General features: G+C 48.1%; 1 protein-coding gene across 2 annotated transcripts; it reads right to left on the reverse strand.

Moving 5' to 3' along the window:
- Window positions 1–3,406: 3,406 nt before the first annotated feature.
- Window positions 3,407–6,384, reverse strand: Ramp2 (receptor activity modifying protein 2). 2 transcript variants are annotated; one of them, XM_037200909.1, is made up of 5 exons: window positions 6,232–6,384; window positions 5,092–5,600; window positions 4,547–4,612; window positions 3,991–4,096; window positions 3,407–3,852 (listed from the first exon to the last, which is right to left on the reverse strand). In XM_037200909.1, exons 2-5 carry the CDS (start codon window positions 5,216–5,218, stop codon window positions 3,597–3,599), a joined length of 555 nt encoding a protein of 184 aa, XP_037056804.1. In that variant the 5' UTR covers window positions 5,219–5,600; window positions 6,232–6,384; the 3' UTR covers window positions 3,407–3,596. The 2 variants fall into 2 exon arrangements, with proteins under 2 accessions (XP_037056804.1, XP_028712691.1); XM_028856858.2 differs by lacking the exon at window positions 6,232–6,384 and having other exon boundaries at window positions 5,092–5,673.
- Window positions 6,385–14,392: the final 8,008 nt, after the last annotated feature.

Consider the following 14,392-nt stretch of genomic DNA (forward strand, 5'->3'; position numbering starts at 1 on the left):
TTTTTTTTTTAAATTAGCCTACAACTAATTTTGACATTATTTATTATGTATACAGTGTTCTGCCTGCATGTCAGAAGAGGGCACCAGACCTCATTACAGATGGTTGTGAGCCACCATGTGGTTGCTGGAAATTGAACTCAGGACCTCTGGAAGAGCAGCCAGTGCTCTTAACCACTGAGCCATCTCTCCAGCCCCCTCCCCTTTTTTTTGGAGAGGTCTGGAACTCTTTATGTAGCCGAAGATGATGATACTTTACTTCTGATCCTCCTGACTCTGCCTCCCGATTGCTGAGATTAGAGATGTTCACGACCACACCTGGCAAACATCTTTTCCTTTTTTTTTAAGAACACATTATTTTATTTACATGTACATACACATTTATGCAGGTACCCATGGAGACAAAAAAAGGGTCCCCTGGAGCTGGAGTCTCGGGTGTTTGTGAGTTGCCTGATACGGATGATGGGAATTAAATTCTGGTCACCTGCAAGAGCAGCGGGCACTCTTCTGGGCTATCTCTTCAGCCCCCTACATCCTTTAATTTAGGTCAGTTCTGAAGGTCAAAGTCTAATTCAGAGGTTAAGAGCACTGGCTGCTCTTCCAGAGGTCCTGAGTTCAATTCCCAGCACCCACATGGTGGCTCACAGCCATCTATAATGAGATCTGGTGCCCTCTTCTGGCCTGCAGGCATACATGCAGGCAGAATACTGTATACATAATAAATCTGAGTTCAAGGCTGGCCTGGTCTGCAATGCAAGTTCCAGGACAGCTAGGGCTGTTACATGGAGAATCCCTGTCTTGAAAAAACAAACAAGCAAAAAGAAGGTAGGACCTGGTGGGAGGAAGAAGGTCACTGGGGGGTGTGCCCTAGAAAACTATACAGTCCCTAGTCTCTGCCACCTTGTGCTTTCCAGCTGCCGTGTGGGCTCTGCTCGGCTACATGCTTCCTGCCAGGATACTCTTGCCTCACCATGGCCCCAGAAACAATGAAACCAAGTGGCCATACTCTGGAACATTAAGCAAAAATCAAGCTTTGCTCCTTTAAGTTTCTTTTGGCTGTTTTTTTTTTTTTTTTTTTTTTTTTTTTAACATCATTTTTCTCATACTGAGTTAGGGAAGATATTTTAAATTTATTTATTTATTTTTATTTCACATTACATTGGTGTTTTAGCCATGGATGATGGGTCCCAGGAATTGGAATTACAGACAGTTGTGAGCTGCCATGTGGGTGTTGGGAATTGAACCAGGGTCCTCTGGAAGAGCAGTCAGTGCTCTTAACCACTGAGCCATCTCTCCAGCCCAGGATTTTTTTTTAAAGGATTTTATTTATTTATTTATTTAAAGATTTATTTATTATGTATACAGCATGTATGACTGCAGGCCAGAAGAGGGCATCAGATCTCATTATAGATGGTTGTGAGCCACCATGTGGTTGCTGGGAATTGAACTCAGGACCTCTGGAAGAGCAGCCAGTGCTCTTAACCACTGAGCCATCTCTCCAGCCCAGGATTTTATTTATTTATTATGTATACAGTGTTCTGTCTACATGTATCCTTGCAGGCTAGAAGAGGGCACCAGATCTCATTATAGATGGTTGTGAGCCACCATGTGGTTGCTGGGAGAAATGAACTCAGGACCTCTGGAAGGGCAGCCAGTGCTCTTAACCACTGAGCCATCTCTCCAGCCCCTTGGCTGGGATTTTATCACACGGACAGGAAAGCTGACACCACATCTCTTGTGACCGTCTCAGCCATATGTGCTCTCCCCCTTCCTTTGCACTTGGATACATGACCGTTTCCCTTGCGTGACTGCCATTGTATGTTCTAGGTTTTTGATTTATTTGTACTTGTCACGTTTCCCAGGGGATGAAAACCATTGAGAGTAGAAACCAGAATTGCTCTAACCTGCCTTTCTAACACTACGCTGCACACAGTGTTTTACACCAGCAGGCATCTGGTGCATATTAGTCTTTTTTTTTTTTTTTTTTTTTTTTTTTTTTTTTTAAGAGCTGAGGACCGAACCCAGGGCCTTGTGCTTGCTAGGCAAGTGCTCTACCACTGAGCTAAATCCCCAACACCCCACCCCACCCCGTACATATTAGTAAAATGAACAAAGACAGATATATATTCATGGGAATAGAGCAAATATTTATTCCAGCTAAAAACTAAAAAATATCCTTAGGTTGGTGGTCTGTGATAGCACGTGCCTTTAATTCCAGCACTTGAGAGATGGACTCAGGTGTATCTCTGAGTTCAAGGCCAGCCTGGTCTACAGAATGAGTTCCAGGACAGTCAGGGCTACACAGAGAAAACTTGTCTCATAAAAACAAAACAAAAATCCTTAGATAACAGATGTGGCCTGAGAGAAGCATATCTTTGACAACAAATAGGTAGGTTCCAAGAAACACAGGCATGTATATCTAAAACAGATAAGCATGTGCCTGGAAATAGGCGTGCACTATTTAGGGAAGCAGATATTTTAGCAGGGAAAATGGAAGCCTGTAAAGAGCCCAAGAGTGCTGCAAAAGATAATCAGATGTTTCTATGGAAAGTAAAGTTGCTTTGCATGTGTCTGGAAGAACCTGGTAAGTGTAGTTCAGGAAGGATTGGAGATAAGAGTATCCTGCACCACCACCCCCCCCCCCCCCCCCCCCCGTGAGAACTGGTCCTCACTGTCTGGGAAACACTGCTCATATAGAGAAATGATGAGTTGCAGAGAAGTAGGTGTGTCAATGGAGTATCTTAACCATATTTCTTAAGAAGCTCTAGAAGGGCCCAGCTAAGATTTTGGTTGTTAAGGAGATAACATGTTTCTGAGCCCCAGGGTTCAGTTTCCGCAGCAGCCTGGAACTTCCTCTAGATCCCATACATTGTCTGGTTGTTGCCTTTAGTGGACACCAGGGGGCAGTGTGTGGCCATGATGGATCTAAGATGATGTGGTAACCTAGAGGGGACCTTAGAATCTTATAGATGAAGCTCCCACTTCCTTGGGCCTCAAACCTGAGGTCCTTAAGGATAACTTCTGTTGGTAATCATATTTCTTCTTTCTGTCTCTAGAGTAAAATTGAGGCACAACGAAAGGGCAAAGCTGGGCTCCTGGGTAGTCTTTCTTCCCTGCTGGAGTAGAGATTTCTTGCCCCTCCTCCCATACCTCCCCCAACTAAAGGCCCCCAGCTGCTGTCCAGACCGACCGGAAGGGAGTCTCTTCCTGCTTGCTTCCTGGAGCTGGGTTTGGAGAGGGACAGGAAAGGCCCCTCCCTGGGAGGAAAGAATATAGGAACATGGCTTTCTTGTGGAGGCGGAGGGCAGGTGAAAGGACCCGAGGAGCAGGGCTGTCCCGATTCAAGCTCTGTTCCCAGGAATGAGGCCCTATAGAACTATCATCGACACAGACCCCACTAAGAAGGGAATATTGTACAAAAACACTTTTTTTTTTTAAAAGACTACAGAAATTGTTCCATGACTCGACTTGGCTTCCATTTCCACCAATCCAAAGGTCTGTGGGGAAGACGAGAGCGGGAAAAGGAGATAGGAAGGGGAAGAGAGATTCCCAGTTCCAGCAGGGGTAAGGGGAAAGATGGCCGCTGAGGATCGTGCCCCCTAGCTCTGGGCATCGCTATCTTTACTCCTCCACACCACAAGAGTGACCAGGAACGGGATGAGGCAGATGGGGGCGATGATCATGGCTAAGAGCACATCCTCTGGGGGATCGGAGAAGGTGGGCTGCACCAGGGAGCAGTTGGCAAAGTGTATCAGGTGAGTCTTAAAGATGATCCTTTCTGCAAAAGGATTTGGGAACCCCCGGCCAAACCTCTCCGCCTGGTACTCCAAGCAATATTGCAGGTCGCTGTAATGCCTGGGGGGCAGCAGAGGATTTGAGTGAGGGAGGCGTTGGGCACAGGGAGAAGGGTGTCCCACATTCACGCGAGGTCCACCCACGAAGAAGTCGCCCAACGCCTGGCCTGAGCCACCCACCCTTCAACGTTGCCCCTACCTGCTAATCAAAGTCCAGTTACACCAGTCCTTGACCGAGTCCATAAGACTCTTATAATCAAACCAGCAATACTGGACATTCTCTTCATAGCTGTCCTCCATATTCCCTGTAGGGACAGATGCTTCACAGTGACCACACCTCCAAGCTGGCCCTCCCTCCAAGCCTTCCGACCCAGGGATTTACAAAGTAGAGCCTTTTGCCTTTAGACAAGGGAATCCCTCCGAAAATTTCCCTAGCAGGACACTTGTGGCTGTGGGGAGGTCCGGGCTCTGGAATCCTGTAATGGCTTCCATGTGCACAGTATTTCCCTTCCCAGCCTCACAAGCACATCCACATACACCTTGTCTGGGTCTTTTTTTACCCAGCTCGGGCAAGATGCCTTAAAGCTGGATTCGGGCTTTGTGGGATAACGGAGAAAGGCCGTAGGAACCCCAAGAGACACCAGGGAGGTTAGTGGAGCATCACCTGGCCCCAGGCTTGTCTTGTGAAAGGACCCCTCCCCTGTGCTGGCTTTATCCTTCCGCTAGGTCGTTCCCCCACAGACTTGGGCACCCACCTTTCGACAGCCAGCTGTCCTCAGTGGAAAGAGACTGATTCAGGGACTCCGGAGAGGTTGAGACAGCTGTATAAAGAAATGAGTGAGAAGGGTCAGATGATGCGGGAGAGGGAGGTCTGAACAGCGGTGCCTGTTTAGGGGTAGTGACTAAGGCCCTGGCAAGTCAGCACTACTTTGGAACATAAAGAGAAATAATCTCCCCGCTCCCTACTGTATTGTCCTAGTGCGGGAAGGGAGCGGCTGGTACCAGCTGCGCCCCAACTCGCACCGGGGCCCAAAGCCCCCTCCCTTCTTGTCAGTCCCGGACCTTCCAAGACCTCTCCGCCAGGTCCTGGCAGGCGCCCCAGCTTTCCTAAAGCGGGAAGCACGGTCCTGTGCCAACCGGGAGATGTGTTCAGGGCCCATGTGCAGGTCAGAGCTGCTCCGCACGTCGGTTGGTACTCTCATGGTGGTCCCGTGCTGGCCTGGGTAGTCCAGGCCTCGTCCCCACCCCACTCCCCCCGACCTTCCTCGTCTCCCACCCGGGCCCCCGGGGTTGCGCTCACCACCCAGAAGCAGCAGCAGCAGCAGCAGCAGGAGCAGCGGAGGGAGGCGGAGCGCTGCCGGCCGCCCGGCGCGGGTCAGAGTGAGCGGCGATCCACCCGGGGCGCGCTCCACCAGGAACCGGGCCATCACGCCTTGGGCGAGAAGGCGAGGAGGGGCGGCGGAGCTGAGCTGGCCCGGGCGGGGGCGCCTATATCCCCGGCCCGAGCCGCAGGAAGCCGCGCCGCTTCCTCGGAGGGGCTGGGACGGCGGCGGCCACGTGGGGAGCGGGCTGCAAGGGGGAGTCACTGCCGCACCCGCGCCTGGCGCCCGCGCCTTGCTCCGCCTGGCGCGCCTTGGCCCACTCTCCTTTCCAGCTGGATCTGCAGGGCTGGACAGCTCCCCCTGTAACCCCAGAACCGAGATCTACTTCCCGCCCCGTACTAACTCGGGTCTCCCAGCGTCAGCTGAGGGATTCAAGTCGCCCCCTCCTTCTCACGCCGAGGGGTGGGGTCCAGCTGCTGTTCCAGACCTGGGGAAGAGGGAGGTGGCTGGTCGCTCCAAAACCCTCCCGCCGCTTAGTATCTGAGGCAGGGGGTTTGGGGGAAGCGGTGCCAGGAGCTGCGCCCGCCCGCTTTTCCCAGGGAACACCCACTGATGTCAGGCTGTCTGCCGAAACTCGGGGAGAAGAGGGGCCTGGCCATACCAAGAAATGGAGAAGGCCAGGGAAGCAGGGTAGGAAGGAAGTAAAGTCTAAATAACCTCCCTTCAAGGCAAATTCTGGGTCCTTCACCCACAAACCTGATATGGCAGTAACATGAACATGACTACATTTCCAGGGAAATGGAGGGATTAGAACTCCCAATGTGCCGCTTAGTGTTTGAGGTGAGTTATCTTAGCTGCTGTTGCTGTGGGTGGAACCTCGGCCCCAAGGTATGCATATTATCATCACTACCCAGAGGAGGAGGCAGCTAAAGCTCAAGGAAAGACCCCAGGACTTGAACTGAGACATTCAGGTCCTAATTCAACGTTCCCACTCCCTGGTTATACAGCCTTGAAGTCCACATCGGTCATCAGGACTTGCCATGCAATGTCAGGACCTTGCTCTCCTAACCTGTTGTGAGGACTTACTTCATCTGAGCAAAGAAATCGATCGTACTTACTCCACAGAAGCCGGTTATCTTTTTTCCTTTCCTGAGAGACTTGACTAAGGTCACATTATTGGGAAGCCCCAAGGCTCAGCTTAGGCCCCCAGGGACCCAGCTTTCTCTCGTAGCTCAGCTGTTGCTGTATATTGGGCCAGCGATTCATGAGCCTGAAGCAGCCCAGGAGCTGGTTTGGTTATGTTGTGCAACTCCAGGCACACAGCTGTCAGCACAAAACTTTCCCAATTACTCGCAGACATTGCCCCTTGAACTCAGCTGTTGCTGTTGTCACAGTTTACTGATTCCTGTCCACCATAGTTGTCTTTTATGATCTCTTTCTTTGAGGATTCTTGTCTCAGGACCTCCAGCGGCTGCACTGTGGCCACGGCTAGCTGGAATCAACGGGCAGCTGGAGGTGGTCCTTTGAACACCTCAAAGCTCCATTGGTGCCGGGCGGTGGTGGCGCACGCCTTTAATCCCAGCACTCGGGAGGCAGAGGCAGGAGGATCTCTGTGAGTTCGAGGCCAGCCTGGGCTACCAAGTGAGTCCCAGGAAAGGTGCAAAGCTACACAGAGAAACCCTGTCTCGGAAAAAAAAAAAAAAAAAAAAAAAAAAAAAAAAAAAAAAAGCTCCATTGGTGAGGATCATTCCTGCTAAGGTGCAGAGGAGAGCCTGGTAGCCTCAAAGCCACTTTAGACTGGGACCAAGTTTTTCACATCTTCCATTCTTTCCAGAATTGCCCTTTTCTTCTTTTAATTTTAAATACTGTTTTATGTATGTATGTATGTGTGTGTGAGTGGACATGTATGTATGTGCATATGTGTACAGGTGCCTGAAGAGGCCAGAGTATGGTGTGGATGCATGATGTGGATGCTGGGAACTGAACCTTCATCCTGTGCAAAAGCAGAAAAGGTTCTTAACCACTAAGCCATCTCCCTAGCTTGCTTTTCTTCCTTCCTCCCTTCCTTCCTTCCTTTCTTCCTTCTTCTCTCTCCCTCCCTCCCTCCCGTCCTTTTGGATCAGTATCTTATAAAGCTCCACCTGGTCTAACACAGCCAGGGATGACTTTGAACTCCTGATCTGCCTGCTCCACTTTCTGAGTAAAGTATTGGGATTACAGATGCACACCACCACACCCAGTTTATACTATGCTAAAGGTAAAATCCAGGGCCTCATGCATGCTAGGCAAGCCCACCATCAATGGAGCTACATTTCCAGCCCAGGATTGCTCTTTTCAAGAAGGAAACTTGGTCAAGAGGGAGGTTTCTGGGTCATAAAATTGAGAGAAAGAAAGATCCAAAGATTGATTGGCTGAGAGGTGAGCAAGGAGGTGCAGGAAGCAAAAAGGAGACATTTCCACTGGGTGGGGCCAGAAGCACCAGAGCCCACTGGGGTTTGGGGCTGGGGTCAGGGTCAAGGTTAAAAATGACAGAAGCAAATATGGTTTTAAATGGGACAGTTGAGTATAATGGCTAAAACGGCAATCAATGAGGAGGATGCTGAGGTCAGATCGGGCCTCTGTCTTTCAGTGGAATCTTGGGCATATCATCTTCCTATCGCTGGAGCTCAGTGTTTTCATAAGTAAACTGGTCTTAGAATCAAAGGAGTAAAAATATAGGTAGCTTGCTATTAAGGGCAATTTTAGTTGGGACTTGGAGTTAAATCTGCATCGTGATGTTGAGCCTCCAAAGGATAGTTTGGGTTTTGTTTTTGTTTTTGTTTTTCTAGATTAAAGCATTTATTGTGTTTGGAAAAGCAGATGTTTATCATCTGTAACATCTTGCAGACATCCGGAAATTAAAATATCTCTGCAATTCACATTTGTTGGGGTTTTTTGTTTGTTTGTTTTTGAGACCGGGTCTCTCTGTGTAGCCTTAGCTGTCTTGGAACTTGATCTGTAGACCAGGCTGGCCTCGAACTCACAGAGATCTGCCTGCCTCTGCCTCCTGAGTGCTGGGACTAAAAGCGTGCACCACCACTGCCCAACTATAATCTAGAATCTTAAATGAATGATTACATGATATTTTAGACTGGGCATGGTGGTACATGCCTGTTATTCTAGCACTCAAGAGACAGAGGAAGGAGGATAGGTGCAGGTTCATGGCCAGCCTGATCTAATGGTGAGTTCCTGGCCAGCATAGCCACTTAGCCAAACTCTCTCTCAAAAAACGACAACAAAACAAAACACACAGAAATACGTATTTAGACTTGCCAGGCAAGGTGGCACACGCCTTTGATCCCACCACTGGGAAGGCAGAGGCAGGCAGATCTCTGTGAGTTAGAGGCCAGCCTGGTCTACAGATCGAGTTCTAGGAGAGACTCCAAAGCTACACAGAGAAACCCTGTCTTGAAAAACCAAAAAGAAAACAAAAAATTGGGCTTATTTATTTCATATGTATGAGCAGTTCATGTACATATATGCATGTGTGTGATGTGCCTGGTGCCCACAGAGAGCAACAGAGGGTGTCTAAATCCTTGGAACTGGAGTTACAGTTGGTTGAGAAACCACAATGTGGGTACTGGGAATTGAACCCAGGTCCTCTGCTAGGGCAACAAGTGCTCTAAACAAGTGAGTCAGCTCTCCAGCCCCAGATAATGCATATTTCATTCCCTCCATTATCTGGCTTCCTTTCCTTCTTCCGGTCCCCTTTAACCCCTTCCTCCCCTGCATCAGGCCCTGTGGAGGTTTAGATGGGAATGGCCCCCATAGTCTCACATGTTTGTCCCTGGTTGGTAGAACTGTTGGGGACAGATTTGGAGGAGGTGTCTCCCTGGGGCAGCAGGGAGGCTTTGAGGTTTCCAAGGACTCATACCTTTCCTAGCATCCTCTCTCTGAGTGTGGGTCAAGTGAGTGCTCCGCTGTCCTTCACTGTGATATCACGGACTCCAGTGCTCTGAAATCACAAGCCACATTAAATGCTTCCTTCTCCAAGTTGCTTTGGCCCTGGTGTTTTATCACAGCAATAGAAAACGAAGACAGTCTCCTTCCAATTTCACTTCCCCCTGCTCTGCTCTCCCTCTCTTTCTCTCTCTCTGTCTGTCTCTCTCTGTCTGTCTGTCTGTCTCTCTCTCTCTCTGTATGTGTGTGTATTTAAATCTAGATAATACATATAAGAGAAAACTTGCAATATTTGTCTTTTTGAGCCTGGCTTATTTTGCTTAGCATGATATCTCCAACCCTTCCAGTTTCCTGTGAATGACATAAATGTTGCCTAGTTCATTTTCTTTATGGCCAAATAAAACTCCGCTGTATATGAGCCACATTTCCTTTTTCTTCTATTTTATTGTTTGTTTTGTTGCTGTTTTAGAGATTGGGTGTCGCTTAGGAGCTACCATGTCATGACATTTTCTTGGTTTCTTCTTTTGTTTGTTATATTATTGGTTGGGGGTTATAGGCATATGTCTGTCACAGCTTACATGTGGAGGTCAGGAGACAATTTTTGGGGACTTGGTTCTCTCCTTACACCTTTACATGGGTTCAGAGGATTGAACTCAGGATTGCATGGTGGCAAGTGCTCTTCCAGCTGAGCCATCTTGTCAACCCCTATATCACATTTTCTCAGCTGTTTCCACTTCTTGGCTATTGTGAACAGTGCAGCAAGCAATAAACATGTATGTGCAAATATCACTATGTTAATGTGACAGAATCTTTTGTGATATTCCCAGGAGTGATGGAGCTGCATTAGATGGTGTGTGTGTGTGTGTGTGTGTGTGTGTGTGTGTGAATGATGGTATCTCTCTCTCTCTCTCTCTCTCTTTCTCTCTCTCTCTCTCTATATATATATATGTATGTATGTATATATATACATATATATGTATATATTTGTTTTGTTTTATTTTTGAGGAATCTCCACACTCCTTTACATACCCACAAAGGACAGCCTATTAAAATCATTCCTGGCTGGGCGATGGTGGCACACACATTATTCCCAGCACTCGGGAGGCAGAGGCCAGGTGTATCTCTACGAGTTCAAGGCCAGCCTGGTCTACAAAGAGAGTTCCAGGCCAGCCAGGTTTCCCAGTGAAGCCTTGTCTCAAAAAAGCCAAAAAAGAATGGTTATTCCCGAACTTAGGCGCCCAGACCCTCCCTTGCAGAGTCTGGGAGTGTTCCTGCCTATTGATTTTGCTCATCCCATTTTCCCATACCAGTTGGGTATTTGGGTGTTCCATTGATCCCTTGAGTGCATCCTGGTAACTAAAGATCACTTGAGGAGGGGAGGATCCTTTGAGGTTAACATGGGACAATAGACCTCAGCTTCCTCTTCCAAGAAGCTCTAGGACATAGTCTTATGACCCTGAGCTACTGGAAGGGGAGGCTTCACTAGGGACCTAGCTGGTCCCTTCACAGAAGTCCTTTGTTTTTCTCCCGAGGGGTTGTTACTTTCCCCTTCCAATCCCACTTGTGCTGTTAAGTATATACTTAGTGGAGGTCTTGAGAGATGGCTTGGCCAGTCAGCAGGTAAGCACACTTGCTGCCAAGCCTAGTGACCTGGGTTCGATCCTTGGGTCCCATACGGTGGAAGGAGAGAACTGACTCCTATAAGTTGTCCTCCAACATCCACATGTGTACAGTATGCATGCACTTACACATGTGCACACAAAATAAGTAAATAAAATTGTGATAAAAATTAAAACATTCACACACACACACTTTGTTTTGCTTTTTTTTTTTTTTTCTTGTTCTGAGAGAAGGTTTCAGTCTATAGCCAAGGCTAGCCTGGAATTCACTATATCATCCAAACTGATCTCAAACTCACCGGAGATCCTCCTAGCTCAGTCTCCCAGGTGCTAGGATTACAGGCATAAGCCACCACCTCTGGAAAAAGATATACTTTTTATTACAAATAACACATGAGTGTATACCAATTGCAGAATGTTTAATACAGAAAACTTTTACCCCTACTCCTGTCTTCTCAACATTTTCAATTTTTAAAGAAATAATTTGCCTAGCCAGACATGGCGGTGCACACTTTTGATCCCAGCAGTTGGGAAGCAGAGGTGGGTGGATCTCTGAATTCAAGGACATCATGGTCTACAGAGCGAGTCCCAGGACAGCGAGGGCTACACAGAGTAAAAAATTAAAAAAAAAAAAAAAAAAAAAGATCACAGCATTGGGAAGGTTGAGAATCACTGCTCTAAGCCATCTCTCCAGTCCTACACACATTCACACATTTTAGATTAAAGCAAAGTATCCATAATATTTGGTATCTTTGACTCAGTTACTTTAAAATTTTTATTACGTTTTATTTATCTGTGTGCATGTGCGCATGCGTGCTCACGCGCAAACGCTCTTACCACAGAGAATGTGTGGAGATTAAAGGACAGCTTGCCAGAGTCCCTTGTTCTCTCTTTCCACCACATGGGTCCAGGTATTGAACTCAGGTCGTCAGGCTTAGCGGGCACCAATCTATCTTGACGGCCCATTCAGTGCCTTTTTTATTTCTTTTTGCACTAATAGTATGTCTTGGATAGCATCCATGATACTGCGTATAGATCTGTCTCTTTCCTTTTAACCATGGCACTGTATTTTATTCCTTTTTCCTTTTATGTTCAGTGGAGTCTAGTCTTTAAGGCTCTCACACAGTCCTTTATTCCTCTCTTCCTATCCCCACTCCCTATGCCCCAGTGCTTGCAAACAGAGGAATCTGGTTCCGGTCCAGCTGGATACTATCCTGAGATTTCTTACCCAGCCTAGATTGATTCCTTCTGAGCAGGGATCTTACTGCATATGAGTTCCCCTCTCGTTACAGGCCAAGGGTCGTCTTGCCGGGAGCAGGGAAAGGGGTGACTCAACTCTTTGAAGGGGTGCCATTTATACTCTTTAAACTCCCCCTGCACACCCACAAACCCAGAAAAACCCAGAAGGGAGCAGAACCCACCAGAGGCCTCCTACACCGTGAAATTCTCTGCAGAGCATTCTGCCGTTAGCTCACACACGCTGGCCTCTTCCCCAGCTGTCTGCAAAATTAAAAGTGGAGCAGAAGAGAAGATGAGGGGGAGAGGCAGGGTAAGGAAAACCAGAAGTTCTGGCTAGGAGGGGTTGATCTTCCCAAACCAGAAAGAGGAGACAGACTTCTTGGGGGGGCGGGGGAGGGGTACGCCACAAAGGAGAGAAGCTACTAGGCTGGAGCCAGCTGGCAAAGAGAAGGGACATAAAGTGGCTGGAGACACAAGGACTTCTTCTCCATCCGGCTTCTTCATCTCCAGAAGGCTGGCACACCTAGTATGACACCTAACTCTTGCTCAGGGTCACCGTCGGAGAGAACTTCGGCTCATGAGTTGGTAAAAGGCAAATGGTTAAGCCTCTAACTTAGCGGAGTCGTGATTTAAAATGAAGCAGTTTACTTCCAGTATTGAATGTCCTACACAGCATTCTTGGGGCTTGAACGTGTTATGCCCTGTGTTACATAACACCCCGGCGCCTGGAGTGCTAGGGGATGATTTCACAGGACAGCTCTGAAGAACAGGAAGGAGACAGCAATCCTGACATCTGTCATGGGGTCTTGGCAGCAGCCTCAAGAGTCCCTGGTATTGGCTGGGCAGTGGTGGCGCACACCTTTAATCCCAGCACTCGGGAGGCAGAGGCAGGCGGATCTCTGTGAGTTCGAGACCAGCCTGGCCTACAGAGCGAGATACAGGACAGGCACCAAAACTACACAGAGAAACCCTGTCTTGAAAACAACAACAAAAGAGTCCCAGATATTGAGAGACTAACAGTCCTCAGTGCTACTGGGTGTTTTCATCCAGTGCTGGGGATTTGTTAGTAGCTAACATTTCTTTTTCTTTTTCTTTTTTATTTGGTGGGAGTGTGGAATTTGAGACAGGATTTCTCTGTGTAGTTTTGGTGCCTGTCCTGGATTTAAATTTTGCTCTGTAGACCAGGCTGGCCTCGAACTCACAGACATCCATCCTGGCTCTGCCTCCCAAGTGCTAGGATTAAAGGTGTGTGCCACCACCACCTGGCATAACATCAGATTTTTATTCTCAATGGGGAAATAAGATAGTTGAGGTAATAGCAGAGCCAAGATTTGAACCCAGGATAGCTTGACTACTGGGGCCATGCATAAACCATATGATTTATCACACCCTTCTTACTCCAGACCAAAATCTTATTCCTTAGTGGGTCTTTTTTTTGGGGGGGGAGCAGTTAAGTAGTTGGAGATTGGTCCCAGGGTCTCCTTCATGCTAAACATACACTCTGCTGTTGAGATATACCACCAGCTCTCTTTACGGAGTTCTGAGAGGAAGACAGAAGTTCTTTTAAGACCAGATGGATTCATCTGGAAACAGACATGTGTGCAAACTGCTTCCTCCTCCCTCTCTGACCCAGGCGGGACCATGACATCACATAATAGAAGCTGTTTTTCTGAAAGGAACCCAGGCCAGATTTACAAGAACGACACTGGACAGTGTGACTGAGAAGGACCGTGGCCAAAATGACCACAGCCTACGCCCAGCGACGCTGAGAACACAGCCAGTCCCTCGGCACCTGGGGCTGACTCACTGTCACTCTCAGGATCCAATGCCAGATGCAAAGATTGCTGGGACCCTCGTCCTGTCCCTCATGGCTGTCCTGTGAAACCACCCTCAGGAATACTGCCTCATCCTAGCATCCCAAGAACCTGGATGTCACATAGGAGAGTAATACTACACTGATTTACCAAGCCCCGGGGACACCAAGCAGGATGCCCAAAGCGTCCCACAACTTGATTCCTTTGAAATGTGACTATTAAATGAGGTATGGTAGTGACCCACATTCTAGACAAGGAAGCTGGAGCTCAGAAAAGCTGAGTAACTTGAGGCCGGAGAGATGGCTCTGTGGTTAAGAGCACATATTGGAAGCTTAGTTCCCAGCACCCACTTCAGGCAGCTCCCACCCTCCTGTAACTCCAGCTCCAGGGAATTTGATACCCTCTTCTGGATCTTATGAGTACCTGCACTCTCTCATACACAGACTCACATAGTTTAAAAATAGTACAAATAAATCTTTAATCCCGGTACTTGGGAGGCAGAGACAGGTGAATCTCTGTGAGTTCAAGGCTACCTTGGTCTACATAATGAGTTCAAGGACAGCCAGTGCTATGTAGAGAAGTCCTGTCTTGCTGGGTGGTGGCAGGCAGTTCTTTGTGAGTTCCAGGCCAGCCTGACCTACAGAGCTAGTTTCAGAACAACCAAGGCT

This window comes from Peromyscus leucopus, chromosome 8b (assembly GCF_004664715.2).
Source record: "Peromyscus leucopus breed LL Stock chromosome 8b, UCI_PerLeu_2.1, whole genome shotgun sequence".
In the NCBI taxonomy this organism is placed as follows: Eukaryota; Metazoa; Chordata; class Mammalia; order Rodentia; family Cricetidae; genus Peromyscus; species Peromyscus leucopus.

Excerpts from the sequence above, each read along its gene's own strand:
- Ramp2 (XM_037200909.1), bottom strand. The coding sequence starts at position 5,218 with ATGGCCCGGTTCCTGGTGGAGCGCGCCCCGGGTGGATCGCCGCTCACT. Across the intron at positions 4,097-4,546 it reads GGACAGCTGGCTGTCGAAAG|GGAATATGGAGGACAGCTAT; the intron begins GTGGGTGCCCAA and ends CTGTCCCTACAG. Across the intron at positions 3,853-3,990 it reads AACTGGACTTTGATTAGCAG|GCATTACAGCGACCTGCAAT; the intron begins GTAGGGGCAACG and ends GCTGCCCCCCAG.